The sequence below is a fragment of the Cataglyphis hispanica genome, chromosome 18 (assembly GCF_021464435.1).
Source record: "Cataglyphis hispanica isolate Lineage 1 chromosome 18, ULB_Chis1_1.0, whole genome shotgun sequence".
NCBI lineage: Eukaryota > Metazoa > Arthropoda > Insecta > Hymenoptera > Formicidae > Cataglyphis > Cataglyphis hispanica.
Window position 1 is genome coordinate 1,343,866 of NC_065971.1, and position 16,365 is coordinate 1,360,230.

Consider the following 16,365-nt stretch of genomic DNA (forward strand, 5'->3'; position numbering starts at 1 on the left):
TTCGTGCGCCAAGGGTCACGTCACGAAAGGGTTCGTCGCTAATTAAATTTAAGATAAGACTTATCGGTGACAATCAGCGGGATCACTGGGACATTATCCTTTCGATATCGAGAATTCTAATTTTGACCAAAAATTTGTTGAGCATTTTTTGAACTGACCTGTCAATTCGACCTTTTAATTTGACTTTAAATTTTATTTTGCTTTTTCTTCATTTTTATTTATAAAAAAAATTAAATATATATTTCTTTTTTTACAGCATTATTTTTACAAGTCACGGAGAGCAATAGTAGTATTCGGACAACTTTTAAAATTTTAATGTCAAAATAAATTGGATTTGACGCTCATTTTACGAGAAAAAATGTATCATATCTACTTGTTACGAAAATGATCTATCTTTATAATAAAGTCTTTACTTTATAATGAATAAATATAACGACGTCTTTCTTTGTGGCATAACTGCCGCAATAGCACGCTTTGCCACAAAACGGCACTGACAAAGCCGACGATAATTCGCCATAAATTCACTTAATCCGCAAAAGATAACGTATCGCGAAGTAAATACGTTACGTGAGGCAATTTTTTTTTCCTTTCTTGACATCGTCCCGCACTTGAGATTTGCCACTTGGCTTGTCAAAGAGGTGAAAGCATTTATGAGTATATCATTTATTATTTAATGCCTGCCATATGAATGCTCGGTAAATTATACGTCAAGCGTTTCTTAGTTCGTGTACTTGTTCGCGATACGAAATCGTATTAATTAAATATTTATGAAAAATTAGAAAGTGCTAATCGTCGTTAATTAAAAAACTATTCAGAGAATCGATTATTAGATATGTTATTTCTGTATCGCAAATAACTAATTAAATATAAATTAAATATATATATATATATATATATATAAAAATTAAATATAAATATAAAACTGTCAAATGCGTAAAAATCTTAAAGCGTCAAGTCTAAGAATACTTTTCTCTTTGACTCGTCTTTCAATACGTAAAATAAAATGAAAATATGTAACTGCTCGGATCGCCTAATCGCGCCAGTGATTATGAAAATCGGCGAACGAATCGCTTGAATTCCCGACATCGGCGATACTTGGAAACCTCGCATAGGATCCGACGAGATCGATGGTCGTTTCGCGAGGTCGCGAGTTTATCGTGCCTCTTGGAATGTGCAGCACGTCTAATGGAATTGTGGTCGCTTTCGAATCTCTCTCGGAATTCCGTGTCGCCACCGGGTATCCCATCGACCACGAGTCATCAGCGAATGGTAACGATTATTCGGAATAATGTATTCAATCATGTAATCGCAGCTGCGTAATACGCCGATGAACTTGATCGTGTCGAGGAGATATATTCGTGAATTGTAGATTAGAAATTATTCGTTTGATATTCTGTATATATTGGAAAAGAGATTTTCATCTTGCCTCATCATTAATAGCGATATAAAAATACATATTTTAGATAGAAAATTTAGGTACAACTATTTTATCAAAGATTATCTTAGAATAGTCTTGCAGTAGCGAGGCAATAAGATACGAGCATGCTATCTCTGAATTAAAATTCAAGCACAGAATCCTCGCTGAGATCGCGTGACATGTTATTATATAATAACGATTTTAATAAGATGGACAGCGCAAAAATAACGATAATGATAATTCTCGACAGTTCGCAATGCGCGCGTTGAAAGTAGCCTCGATAGCTTGCTTGACCTTTCCGGCGTCTGGAATCCGACGTAAGAAAACTAACCGTTGTGATACCTGTCTCTCCCGGTATGTTTATCAACAATTTAACTTCTACCTAGACGCCAGTAAACTTATATACGAATAGGATTGCCACCACTGTTGTATCGATATGCGTGGAATTTGAAAGTGAACACGAGAACAGGAATATATATGTATTAGGTCAAAAAGGAATGTAACTGCAAGAAAAGCTTGTACTACACACGTATGTGCACAAATCTTAACAAAACAAAACAAAAAAAAAAAACAATAATCCATAAAATCGAGCGTCTAATTTTAATTCGATTAAAAAGAAACGCATAAAATTCAAAAAATAAATTAATTTAAATATATTAATAATTCAAAATACAACTATATTCCTTTTCTTTATTGCGAAATAAAGCAGCATCAAAAATTAGTTATTTGCCGCAAAATTCCTCCCTAAAAGTATTCGAGAAGCAAGCACGAAATTTTTTCTTAGCGAACAACCGTCAATTGACGGAAGGCGATGGTTGGTCGATCGGTCGCGGGCCTTGAAGACCGCGTAACCCGAGATCGCCGTCTCGGGGCCCCTGTAGATCTCGCCAAGGATCCCTTCGACTCGAATCCGGCTGAAGATGGGAGGGAGAGAGTCGAGAGAGTACAGGCTCTCCTAGAGCGGTCCAGCAACTCTCCACAGAAAACACAGGCATGCGGTTACACGCACGCGTGTTGCGCCGTGTATTACTCCCACTCGGTAGTACGCACGCTACCGCACGCATACACGCAACTTCCGCCTCACGGAATGCTTACTGCATCAACGCGGAGATACGTATATCGCTAGTCAAAAAAAAAAAAAAGATCCATTGAGAGAGTTACGGTATTATACCGTAGGGGTGTAAGGGGCGTGGAAAAGCACCCCGGAGAGATCTTAGAATCGTCTAATACCGTTTAAGCGCAGCGAGTTCGAATATAAATAGCAATGTAAATTCTCGATTCTTTCAATACTTGACTCTTGATCTTCAACTCCCGTCGATCTTTGATTATCAACTGTCACATTTTTGTCTTCAACTTTCCATCATTCTTGTCTCTTTATTTTTAATCTCTCAAATTCGTAGCTCTCAGTTTCTAACTCTCGATATACAAGACTTTATTAGCATCAAATTTTAAATATATTTCAAAAATATCAAATCTTTCAAGTCTCATCCTAGATTTAAAATTTTAAATGTTTCTATGAATTTATTACGTTGATTATACTCTATTATTCTTCATGGATTTTACAAATTTTATCAGCTGATTTTATTTCGCAAGATTATTTCTAACACCTTCCTTCAAATCAAATTCATTTATCCGGTGATTTTATTTAGCAAAAAGCTGTTCGCAAATTACGTTCTCGAAACCTTCATTCGGAAGAGATGATTAATAGTTGGTTAACTCTGAGTCCCTGAATTTATAGTTGCGCAGGTGTGCGGCGTCATTACGCGTACGTCATTATTCTTTCTCTCCTTCCAAGTATTTGTAATTCGCGATTATATCATTCATTGTTCCTCCTCGTACGCCTTGTGGAGGTCTGATGCCGACGCGACGCGAGTACCGTTCGCGGAAGGATCGAAGTACCGCTCCAATTTCACGTACGCTCAAGCCGAGATCGGCGCCCGTTATAATCACCGGCGAGAGAACTCGTTCGAGGCGAGGAAAAGGAAAACTCGCGGACCGGTATATTTTTTCTAGATTCCACACCGTCCGGTTGGTCACGGCACGCCGTCCTCAACGAGATATCGTCTGGCCGAGAGACGACAAGTATCTTTCCTTTTCTCGACAAGTTGTTCACCGTGTCTTTCATATTTACCTACAATTAATTTCTATCGATTATTATTTAATAAAAATCACTTGATTAATTGATATGTAGAAGAAAGTCTTCATGTCATTTCGCGTGATATTTAAATAGACAGAAAATTATACGTTCTATATATTTGAATATAATAAACAATCTTTTGTATTTTTTTTCCCTCTAGAAATAACGTTCCTCGCTGCATTCTATCGATACGCAAAAAAAAAAAACATTTACATAATGATCAGTAATTATCCGAACTATAAATATCAATAGAACAGTCTCTTCAAGATAAAATTCAGCGTCTCATTAAAATACTCGTACAACACTGGCATAAGTTTTACATATGCTCGTAATTGTATTTATAGTCCGTAATAACAACAGGACGTGTTGCGACTAAAAGAAAAATTCGAGCGTGACTAGGAAAAAGGAAATTCGTGGTGTCTCGCTTACTTGTTAGTGTGTTTATTTTTTTAGAAATCATATAAATACGTATTTCGCAAGGTATCAGATTTATATAATACATCAAGAAAACTCGATTATATCTACAGAAAAGAGTGTAGAATATGTAATTTTTTGAAATTATATATCGAGTTAGACTTTAGGATATTAATATGTCAAATTTCTGCGTATCATCTGATTTGCACGTGAAATAAGCAAAACGTCTATCGATCAAATCGATCAATTAGACATGGAAAATTGTTAAACTTCGCGTCGCGTGGCTGTTTAGATCACGGTGAATTCTCTCTTGCGGATTATTCCGTTAAAATCACCGCAGCATTTGTTACGGAAAATACACAACATAAGGGATCATTTTTTGCTTGAGCCAATTATTATATAACGCAATCTGGCAATCTGTTAACAAATGCTTACAGCAATTGTTATTGTCAAATTATAATTAACTTTTAATCGAAGATAATCGTATTGATATTAATATATAATATACATTCATCTTTTAATAACGGATATATTTGCGACCCAAATACGTTTTCTCCTTTTCGAAAGAACATATTTGACACAATAGTCAATTTGCGTACAAAATTTTATTAATTAATTCTTCCTTAAACTTGATTACATTTAATTAATTGAAGCTTTGTAAATTTAATAAATCATTATCGAATAATTTTCTATCAATCGTGATAACATCCACATTATAAAACACACAGAGTTTATATCTTTTATACCGTAACGAAAAAAAAAATTTATAATCAATTAATGACGAGCTATTATTATAAAATTTTCCTAAGACTAAAATACTCCTCATTAATTGCTTTATAAATTTTTACCAAGCAATCCTTCATCCTCTAGTTATATTCACTTCTCATATAGACCGTTAAAAATGCATGTTCTTTTTTTTAATAGATAGAATCACGTGTCATTCCGTCAGATCTGTCTCTAATTGATTGACGACTCAGATTCATCACGATTTTTCTCGTCAACGGAAAGCAAACAATATACGCGATTACCGGCTCTCATGAAACTCATTCGCCGAAATTCGCAATATTGGATTTCACAGACCGGCGGACGAACGAGAGTCGGCTTGACCTGGAGAACGATCGATCTCCGGTAAGGTATGCGAGTCGATAACCGTCGTAATCGTCATCGCGATGTATTAATGACACAATAATACACACCTTGCTCCCTTGTGTGCGCACGTGCGAGTTATCCGAAAACCGGAACAGGACGATTTTTTTCCTCGATCGATCGACCGGTGGACCACGCACCGTCAGGGCACCAGAAAAATCCCACCAGATAGAAAAGAAACCAACGCACTTTCTCTCTCTCTCTCTCTCTCCTTCTTTCTCGCAATTTCTTGTTCTCGTAAACACTCGCGCACTCGTTGCAGTTTGGAAGAAGAGTCCTCCGCGATATTTTCGAGAATGCGTATTCCGAGAGCGACGCAACGTCACGTCAACGGCGCTCGCGCGAGCGTGTACACCACACTTAATGCCACCGTTGGTGGAGAGGCCGCGTTCTCTCTCGCCGCGCGTGAACCGAACGTCAAGATCTGCGCCAATGCCCGAGCGGCCACAGACTTGCTCGTCGTAGTCGCTCTTCGTTCGTTTCGAGCCGCTCTCAGCCCTTCCCTTCACTTCGGTCTCGCCCTCGACGTTCCTTCCCTCTCTCCGTTTCGCATGAGACGCGTTTCCTCCCTCTCTTCTTCCGCCCGGCGAACGAGTTTCGTTTCGCCTCCTCTCTCTCTCTCTCTCTCTCTCTCCTTCGCTTGGCGAACGAGTTTCCCCACTCCACGTGGCAAACACGTTTCCTCGTCGTACTTTGCTACGTGTGTATTATCGTGACGGAATGGAGGATCCTTGGAACCCCCGTTAACCGCGCATTTTAGATCCCCTTTAGTTCTTTTTTTTTATTTAGTTCTTTTTTTCCTGAGTACAATAAGAGTCAGAGATTTTGATTTCGAAGAAACTGATGTCGCGATTGTATATTTTATTTACATTGAATGACGTTTGCACTTTGAATAAATAAAGCTTAGAGCTAGGCAAACATCATTCGGTTTTAAATGCGTGAGAAATATGACTCGTGTCTTGTCGCAGTCAAATTTGTACAAATTTATATGAAAAGAAAAAACGTTTAATTAAAGATGATAAACATAAAATAATTTAAACATAGACTTGAAATTGAAAAATTATGAAAATGAAAAATGATCAGCCCAATTTGGAAGCCAGGGATCCGGCAAGCACTTGGCTCCTGATTGGTCATCACAGCTCAAATGTCTTAGCATAAGACACTAAAATACATAAATACGCTACTGAAATCATGAAGTATGGAGAATGAAGATAGACTTCGTTATTTTCGAATTTCATGGTCTTCATATATGAGCATATTTTTGGGACAATAATCATATGAGTAGAGAGTTTGTCCTTGATATTTCAAATATATGATATCTGATAGAAATATATCGAAAATAATCTGAATTTTTTATTACAGAAATTTACAATTAACTTCTTATGACTTTTAAAACAATATAATACTATAACTAGAAAGAATAAGAGACAATAAAATCTATATAAAAGTGATAAAAGAGAGAAGGTGTAGTACAATTTCACAGAAATATATAACATTATCTTAAATATACATACGTCTAATAAAAAATTTAAATATTGTAAAATTTTATAATATTCATCATGGAAAAAATAAAGATGTTCACACAGATTTACATCAGACGTTTGAACCAGATTTAAATATGTACTTGATACATTTTTTTTTTATTTATCTTTGAACTCACTTGATTTACCTACAGATGCAAATGCTGTATTGAGATTATAGTTCGAAGAATTGTGGCAGTTGCGCAGAATGCTTGTATCTTGTGGCTGGGTTCGGGGAGCACGCTTTTAGCGCTATGAGCTTATATCATGTGCACATGAGATTAGATTTAACCTTTATTGTTCATAAAATATCTTTTACAAATTCATTATAAATGTACATTATAAACGAAAAAAATGGTTAGCATGGATTTTCTCGATAGTATCATATCTACGCTTGATAATATTCAATCGTTAGAACGAGTAAAGAGGTAAATATGAAATATTTTATTTATATTTAATCTAACCTCTGTAAAATGTTAAAATGAGAAAAATATTTTCTATTGTAAAAAAAAAATTATGAAAAATATAAAATAAGAGAATAAGAAAAATTTCATAAATTTGCTAAAATAATTTTTTTAACGAAAATTTATTAGGTTCAATTAAAGTTGCATTCCATTTAATAGCTTATGCGTTTAGTTTCATAGGAATGTAATTTTTTTCTTTTCAATTTTAGTGGGAAAGCTAAAGTTGATATAACAGATCTTACAAAACGTGTCTATGATTTTACTAAAGTGCAATTTTGTAGAAATACAAATGCATTACCAGAATTAGTTACCGAAGGCTTTGACGAAGAGCAAATTTGGCAACAATTGGAACTACAAAATGAAGACGAAATACCATATCTTTCTAATGAGATCTCAAAAACTAGTAATAAAAAGTTAATGATTCCAGTAAGTTCTATGAAACCTGAACTTATGGAGATTGAAAATGATAATTTAGAACAAGAGAATGAATATACATCTGATGACAAAGAATCAAAGGATGAAACTGAAGAAATCAAAGGCAATTTAAGAAAAAGAAAACATGATAAAAAGAAGAAAAAAAAATCCTCTATTGTAGATGACAAATTCTTTAAATTACAAGAACTGGATGAGTATTTGACTAAAGAAGAAAAAAAAGAAAAACAGGATGATAATGATGATGAATCTGATAATGAATCGTTAGATTTATTTAACGATATTTCCGAGGAGGAAAATGAAGATAATGCTGAAGGGAAATATATAAAATATGCAGACTTTTTTGACAGTCCCGAAAGCGAAAATGAGCAACTTGATGGAAATAAAAATTCAGATCATGATGAGAATATTAATGATTCTGAGGAGGAGAAATTGGAAAGTGAAGATGAAGAAGTGAACGCTGAAGAAATAGACGATGACGACGATGATGACGAAGACGAAGAGAGTCAGAAAATCAAGAAAGTTAGATTCAATCTTACTAACGACTCGGACGAGACTGATAGTTTAGAGAATAAAGCAAATCTTAGGAAGGAAGATAAAGAGGGAGAAGAAGTAGAAAAAGACATGAGACCGAAATCTACTTTAGAGGTTCGTCAAGAGAGATTGTTGACAAGGATTAAGGAGTTGGAAGAGGAAGCAATTGGTGAGAAACCTTGGCAGTTAAAGGGAGAAGTGAGCGGTCCAAATCGACCACAGAATTCTTTATTGGAAGAATTTGTGGAAATTGATATAAACACAAAGCCAGCTCCTGCAATTACTGAAGAAACCACTATGAAGTTAGAGGATATAATTAAGCAGCGGATCAAAGATAAGGCTTGGGATGATGTTGAGAAGAAGTTCAAGCCAGTCGAGACTCCGTTGGAATATAAGAAACAGTTGATATTAGATCAGGAGAAGAGCAAGGAGAGCTTGTCACAAATTTATGAGAAAGAATACTTACAGCAGAAGCAAACATTAAATCCCGAGAATAAGGAAAAAAAACGGGAAGAATCACAATTGCATAGTGAAATTCGACAAATGATGCGTTCTTTAATGTCGAAATTGGATGCACTATCTAATTATCATTATACTCCCAAGTTGGTAAGATTCATCATATTTTATATAAACAGATTAAAACTCTACTAAATATATTTTGCAAAAAGTAATTAGAGAGAGGAAAAATATTTATTATAAAATAGGAATTTTTAAATAGAAGTTATTCTGTAATTTGTATAAATGATTTTCCATTCTTGTTACAAAACAAATTTAAGGTATTCTTAATTGTTTTTATAATTAATTATATCCTTCTGTTTTTTATTTTTTAGGCTAAACCCGAAATTAAAATTATTAGCAATGTGCCTGCAATTAGAATGGAAGAAGTGGCACCAGTCACAACTAGTGATGCTACTTTGTTAGCACCTGAAGAAATTAAAAGTATTTATCGTATATTTATATGTATATATATGTTGTTTTATGACATAATATTCTTTATTTTATCCATAATATTAATTTCTAGCTAAACCACGTGGTGATGTTATTGGTAAATCAGAAAGAACGAAAACCGATATGAAACGCGAGAGAAGGCGGAAGAAATTGAAGCAACGAAATAAACAACAGGCAATAGAAAAGAAAGAGAAATTAAAGGCATTAAAACCAGGAATCTCTAAAAAATATGAAGATAAAAAGGAAAAGGCTATGTTGCTTAAAAAAGTAACTAAAGATAGAAATATTACGAAATTAGATGAGACGACGCATAAAATCGCGAAATCCTCAACTGCATTCTTTGCGCAATTACAAAATCAAGTTAAAAATAAAATCAAAAGAAAAGATAGCTCGACCAAGAAAAAAGATAATATAGATTCAGCTGTAAAGTTGAAATTATAAATTTATTATATTTTTAATTTGTTTATATTTAATAAATATACCTAATAAAAAAATTTAAATAAAAACTGTAATATATTTTATTATATCTTTTAAAGATTTCACACACATGCTCTTTTTTTATTATTTAAAAAAATCTTATTGCTTCTTTTATATTATCATTAATCATATCGCAAAGAAACGTAAAAAGTAAAAATTATTAAAGAACTTATAGCAATATACACACTTCTCTCTCTCAATGCATAATGTAAGATATGTACACTAAATATATTTTTTTATAGCTTTATTGCATGATATATGTTTGCATTTCTAACACCTTTCGTTCTTTAAATCATATTAATCATTTTGCGATGTCTTTTTGCGGAGCTGTAATATGTGAGTGGATATTGTGCAAAGGAATATATAACAATGGATAAGGGATTTGTGAAGTAGTCTCTTTATGATAGAGACGAATCCGTACTTAACATTCGCGTATAAATATTGATGCCTGTATTTAAAGAGGCTCAATATGTTAATTATTGTCAAAAAGTGATGGTTCTACTCTCGCCTGTAGGTTCATCAAAAAAAAAATCATGCATATCTGTATACTTCATATATTAGTGAAAAATGTTCCCAATTCATCATGATATGCTGCAATTTCGTTTCAATGTGCTCATCAAAATTTGCTAAAACATGTACAAACGCGCTAAGTCACACGTGGTTACTTATAAATGCAATTATTCGTATATATGTAACATTATCTATATTTTTTTTTTCATTTAAGAATATCTAAAAACGGTGTCTTGCACAGAGAAGCAAAGGTGATTACACAATTTTTGTACATTATCAATGTCTTGAACGATTTCTTGTCGCGTGTTGGTTTATATGATTGCACTGTTTATAATTACAAAGATCTAAATTAAAATACATAATTAAGCTAATCTTATGAATCTAACGATAAGCTGGTATTAAAATTACCGTGATTTGTGTATAGATTTGATTGAGAGAAGTTTCATTTAAAAATATTTTTTCTTATTGTTTAGAGTACATTTTTATTATTTGCATCTTCCTTTTTTCTAAATTTCATTATCGAATCGCATGATATTCCAATTATAATTGTCATGTAAATTAAAATTACTTTGTATAATAAGCACAGATAAGATATTTACATATCTTTAAAACATTTGCAACAAGGCTATGAATATCCATATTAGGCTATTTATTACTTGATTTAAATCAGGTGATTTATTATTTAATTAAATAGCTTTTATAGATATAAGTAAATTTGCGGAATTAATTTAATTTTAAATATAATATTCCAAATTCATCAAAATATGATTATCGAAATGCTTTAAAAGCATTAAGTACGTTAAAAGCATTTTGTATTAGTGACACCTTTATCAGTTGCGCGTTTTTGACTTCAAACGATATATTTGTGCTTCTTTCATATTTAATGCCTTGTGCTAAATACCAAACGTGAGTAACACATCTGTGCATATTATAATCATCATTTCGAGCCCTAATCAATAATCGCTTGTCATCATGAAAGTACAGTCGCATTCGATATCTTAATGGCACTTTCGCTACGAAATCATGCTCATCAAACTGAAAAATTATTTCGAACAATCGGAGCTTACGATGCGGCGATTATATCGACGGCGTCTCGTACTCTCAATGAATCAAACCTTTTGTTATATACGTATGAATTATATGTAAATAACCCGGTAGATTAGGCTGACCTAATCCCAGTGCGATCGTTTTTTGCGTAGTCTATATATGCGGTGCTAAATTGTTAAATCGCGTTTTTCCTTTCTCCATGAACAATCTTCCGGATGCTGAGAGTGCGAATTGCGATACCAGATAGGATTAATTAATCCCCAAAATGATACCGAATGGTCGGAAAAAGTCCCGAGAAAGAATTCCTCTAAAGTAGAAGCTGCTTCCCAAAGGCGTGTCGCCTTTCTCGTTGCTACTCGAAATTAGTATTGAACATATTCAGCTCTTCGAAGCCAGATGAACCGCCCTGATCCTGTAACATCTGTAGCATGTCGGACAATTCTTGCGGCTGTGTACCGGGTCCGGCCTGTCCAGGATGCGGTGGTTGCGCTTGCGCGGCCACTTGAGCGCCGGTTTGCCCATCTGGCTGCGGCGTCTGATGCTGTTGATTTTGCCAACCCCACATACCTGCTAACGAATATAAGATGCTCGATATATCTATTCAATTTTGCGAACAAAAAGTTTAGAGAATGTAGCAAAGTATATCGAGCTTTTACCAGGATTATTAGGCACTGTTGTGACTGCATGATATTGCTGCGTAGCCGGTGTCCTAGCGCCGCTACTGAGTTGCGTATATGTTGGCCCGCTCGGTGATCTCGATGGACTTAATTGACTGTACTGGTATCCCTCTGTCACAGGTTGCTATTGGAGAATATAGGGAAATTTTGAGATATGTATAACTTTTCGAAAAGAATGAAAGAACAAAGAAACAAATACCTGTCTTCCAATCGCCCATGCTTGCGGAGTTGGCGATGTATTAGCCGGTTTTTGAATCCTACTTAAGACCGACGAGGACGCGCTTTGCTGTCCGGGTGATCCATAAGCTATCGGCGATTGCGTCGTCTCATAGCTTTGATAGACATTCTGCGTGCTGGACGGCCTCGGTTGTTGTGGGCCTGAAAATCATGTATATTAGACATGTTTGACTATATAACAAGTTGTTAATATAATGGAAAAAATATAGGATTATATAATCTTACTGGCTGTAGCTACAGTTGCCGGATGCTGCATCATATGATGCGCAGAATATAACGGATCTCTAGCAGGATGTCTTTGAAGGGAATAATCGAGACCAGGTTGTCCGTATGCAGGTACAGCTTCGCTCTCCGTTTGACCATCGTTACTTGGATGAAAGGATCTGAATTAAAATATACGTGAAATTTTCGAATCAAAAGGATAAGTCATGTGATATCGTCGAAGGTTTAAATTTTATATTTGCATTTATTAATTTATGCATTTATGTATTAATTATTTTAATAATAATAGCATTCTTACTTTGCGTGTGTGTTTGTACAAACGATATATTCGACGTCCTCGTTAAATGGATTTAGAAACGCGAATGCTGACGTCCTTAACCACACCCAGTCGCGGTTTTTGGCTCGAAATCTGTACATGACAGATACGACTTGCCCCTTTAACTTTAGCACTAAAAAACAAGCCACATATATCAATATAATATTAATAAATAAAATGATTGTAAAAATGCAAGAACATTACCTTGTTCAAAGCTTTCCCGCATATGTGTTAGATCCTCCGGATGAAAGAATTCGTAGCAAGGATGACCTAACAATTCCGATGGGGTGTAACCCAAAATTCCACCAACTCTTTGGTCCACGAAGGTAAATTTACCTTCCGCAGAGTGACGTGATATAAATTCTATAATGAACAAAAAGATACTTTGTGATCAATTTTTTTCTCGCAATATTAAACGAAAAATAAATAATAAAAACGTATATACTTACCGCTATTGCTATTAGAACCTGCTAAATCGCTACTATTTGGTGTGCTGGTGACCTGTAATCGCCCAATGGCGACAAGGCAACAATGCGTGGTGGCATTCTCGTCCGTGACTACCCCATCCGGACCAGTCTGGACGCCCCCGGGTCCTCTGTCACCTAGACCCACACCTGGTACACATGGGGGAACAAAATCACCTACAGCGTAAAATCATGAATCAGCCCATGATTTCCCGTTGATCGGCTTGTAAAAATATCTTATATACTAAAGCGAAGACCTTGTATACTATGTACGTGAGTACACTAATACATTACGATATGATAATATATTAATATTAATGATTTTGAATAAAAATTGGAATATTAAAATCCGATATAAAATTTCCTCGCCACAAATTTAATTGTTTTTCATTCATTAATTAATACCGCGCGTGCATATTATGTGTATATGCTATTATATCTTATAACAATAAGTCTTATTAATGTATATAAAATTGAGAGAAAATGACTTGAAATTTGAAAACTGCGAAATGATCAATAGCAGAGGTGTCTCTGCCGTATTATAGATGCGTGAAAAAAGCGTCACTGCATTTTTTAACGTAATCGATAAGATTGAATTAACCAGCAGCTGTTACAAAGCTATCGATCAAATAAAAAGAACTACGCACGTGGTCATGAATATTAAATAAATATGTTAATAACCAATAACTACTGGATCTTTATGGACGACTCTCCATTTGGGTTAAACGACTATTTTGAAAACAAGTATTTCAGTACGGAAAATGTGTATAGGATTAGCAACAATCGCATATGATATTTTTTTCTAATTAATAGATTAATTTCATTGTTATTTAAACAAATCATTAAAAAATAGCAAAGTAAAAAAGAAATATTTTGAAGAGATAAATTCTTTCGAATCTATCGATAGTAAACACCAACAAAGTAATTATCGTATCTCTATAATTTGATAAAAGTAAATAGAAAAAGATATAGAAAGATAGATAGATAAATATACTGAAAAACGCAGAGTCGACAGATTGAGCCGCGATAATCCGAGGCGATTCTTAATTTACAGTACACACGTAGCACACATGTTCCGCCGTGTTCCAGGAACGGTTCGTTCGTATTCCTCGCGACGTCTCTTTCGCTTTAAAATAGAAAGCCAAGATCCGCTGTATGTCGCATCCGAGAGGGAGAGAGGGAGAGACCGGTAACGGTGGCACATTGTACGATCTCGTGCGCGGTTCTCTCAGACATCGAAACCCGTACCAAACTCACCGGTGGGTGGCCAATTCTTGATGTAACCGGTGCAGTGTACCACCGCGTAATTCTGACCATCCCGCGCCGGCGGACCCAGGGAATTCCTCTGCTTCATACGGTGTAGTCCGTGCGCTGCCGCCATGTCGCCCGTCGTCTGCAGGTTACCGACCTTCATACGGCAAATGAAACCTCTCCTCGAACCCATGCATAGCCGCATCGAGGCTGCAATAAAATCAGTATCTTATAAGTACAAGTATTTTATTGTATCTTGGGCGATTTGGACACTGGTTGATCATTGTACTAAAAGTCGGAGAACTCGAATGACTCTGGCGCACATGAAATTGGCATCCACGATACTTAGAAATGATTGTTTACTTATTTACTTACATTGGCCCTCCTTCTTCACCGTTCCGGTTTTGAGATCTAAGACCCGGCCACCGTGTTGCGGTTCCGCGGCGCTGAGCTGCTCTCGTACCTTCTCGGTGTCGTCCGGATGAACTTGTGAATACAGGCTGGTGCCATACCAATCGCTCTGCGTGTAGTTCAACACGGGCGCGACCGAGTCGGACACGTAGATGATCCTGCCTGTGTCGCAGCTCACGACGAATAGGAAACCATCGGCCGCTTCGAGGATCAAATGCTTCAGCTCTTGGTCGGTGAGAAAAGAAGGCTTGTAGGCGTTGTCTGTGGCGGTATTTCCGGTACCTGTGACATGTTCAATTTCGTTCAATTTCTCAATGTTCAACGCAGAAACGAGACAGGAGAATTTGTACAGAATAATCCGGATATATCCGATTTTATTATTAAGTCTTATGTGGGTGAGGATTAATTACAAACGCTATAATGCGTTTCAAATTTATAGATTTCTTTTATCTGCGAACTTTTTGATGATTGCAATGAGGTATTTATCTTCTCGTATTAATGAAAGATTTTTATTAAAGATATGTAGGATTTTTTTACCTACATACAAAACACATTAAAGAAAGAAAGAAATATAATAACGCTTGGATTTAATTTATAAAATTATCTAGATTTAAGTTTTCAGGAAGAAGAAAATTCAATATAAAATTCATCAAAGAAAGTTTCTCGTAGAGCATGATGCAAATCTCCAAAAGCACTCCGGCGAATTCCTAAGCAAATCGTGTCCTATCGAATATTGAAATCGAATAACGCCTCTCGATAACACAGCTAGTCGTCTTTCGAAATCGATCTCCGGAGAGACGCGAGGTCCGAACGCCATAGTGTGGTACCAAAAATGAGGACGAGGCACCTCGCCAACGGAGGTAACTATCGAGGTGCAAGATCGGAATTGCAAAGTGGATCCGAGAGAGAGAAAGAGAAAGAGATAGAGGCGGCAAGAAGAAAGAGAGAGAGAGAGAGAAAGAATGAGCGTTGCGATGCGATCTTTACCTCGATATACGGAGAAATTCCGGGAAGAGATACTTTAACGACTTCCAAACAAGATCTATGGAAGACCCTCGGTGACCTTCGTTACCATTATTTTCTACATGGTACATGTCCGCCAGTTGGACACGTTACTATCGTATTTATTATTAGGAAAACCGATGTATGATTAATGATGATTATCGGATAATTTTTTCAAACATTAATTCTTTTACAATTATATAAATGACTATTCTTAATAATTTAAATAAACTTAAATGTCATCATATATATATTAATGCACAAAAAAATTGCCATCCTGTTTCTTTCGATGTAAGAACAATTTCACAATTTTTGCGCACTCTAAAATTCCTTGGAAAAATATATTACAATTTTTCTGTCTACAGCATTTTGGGAGTAGGAAATATTTAGGTGAGAGGAGAGGGATATATAAATAAACATATTAAATATAAATACCTATATGTATAAATATATAAAGTATGTAAAATTATTACGCAATTATTTACACAGTTAATTAAGAATTTGAGCTAACTATAATTAGATTAACAAAGAGATTCGCTTGAAATAGATACATGCCTTTCGATGCATTCTACATTTTTGGTATGCAATCTCACGCACGGTAGCCGTTTAATTGTCATTCCTATGCATTCTAACGCACTACAATCTAACGCAACACTGTCATCGAGAACACTGCCATGGATATCTTCGATATTATTCAAGTATCATGACGAAATTGTGCTATTACTTTTATATATGTATA

The 16,365-nt window shown here is 35.3% G+C and overlaps 3 protein-coding genes across 10 annotated transcripts in view; 1 reads left to right on the forward strand and 2 right to left on the reverse strand.

Moving 5' to 3' along the window:
• The window catches only part of LOC126856334 (spectrin beta chain, non-erythrocytic 5), a 63,092-nt gene extending 57,517 nt beyond the window's left edge, over positions 1-5,575 (reverse strand). Inside the window, exon 1 of the mRNA XM_050604747.1 lies at positions 5,165-5,575. The gene's annotated coding sequence lies outside the window, so the exon portion shown is untranslated. The remainder of the gene's footprint in view (positions 1-5,164) is intronic.
• A 1,296-nt stretch (positions 5,576-6,871) lies between these two features.
• LOC126856370 (U3 small nucleolar ribonucleoprotein protein MPP10) lies at positions 6,872-9,518 on the forward strand. Its single transcript, XM_050604820.1, has 4 exons — positions 6,872-7,062; positions 7,308-8,670; positions 8,895-9,003; positions 9,086-9,518. Exons 1-4 carry the CDS (start codon positions 6,989-6,991, stop codon positions 9,451-9,453), a joined length of 1,914 nt encoding a protein of 637 aa, XP_050460777.1. The 5' UTR covers positions 6,872-6,988; the 3' UTR covers positions 9,454-9,518.
• Positions 9,519-9,718: 200 nt separating this feature from the next.
• The window catches only part of LOC126856367 (aryl hydrocarbon receptor nuclear translocator homolog), a 35,735-nt gene continuing 29,088 nt past the window's right edge, over positions 9,719-16,365 (reverse strand). For 4 of the 8 annotated variants that reach the window (XM_050604815.1, XM_050604814.1, XM_050604809.1 and 1 more), the window contains 9 exons: positions 14,589-14,906; positions 14,220-14,423; positions 12,948-13,139; positions 12,703-12,861; positions 12,481-12,631; positions 12,186-12,343; positions 11,923-12,101; positions 11,703-11,847; positions 9,719-11,616 (listed from right to left, as the gene is read on the reverse strand). In XM_050604815.1, the coding sequence (XP_050460772.1) occupies positions 11,399-11,616; positions 11,703-11,847; positions 11,923-12,101; positions 12,186-12,343; positions 12,481-12,631; positions 12,703-12,861; positions 12,948-13,139; positions 14,220-14,423; positions 14,589-14,906 (1,724 nt within the window). In that variant the 3' untranslated portion in view covers positions 9,719-11,398. The remainder of the gene's footprint in view (positions 11,617-11,702; positions 11,848-11,922; positions 12,102-12,185; positions 12,344-12,480; positions 12,632-12,702; positions 12,862-12,947; positions 13,140-14,219; positions 14,424-14,588; positions 14,907-16,365) is intronic. The other 4 variants (XM_050604811.1, XM_050604810.1, XM_050604813.1 and 1 more) reach the window with 3 other exon arrangements.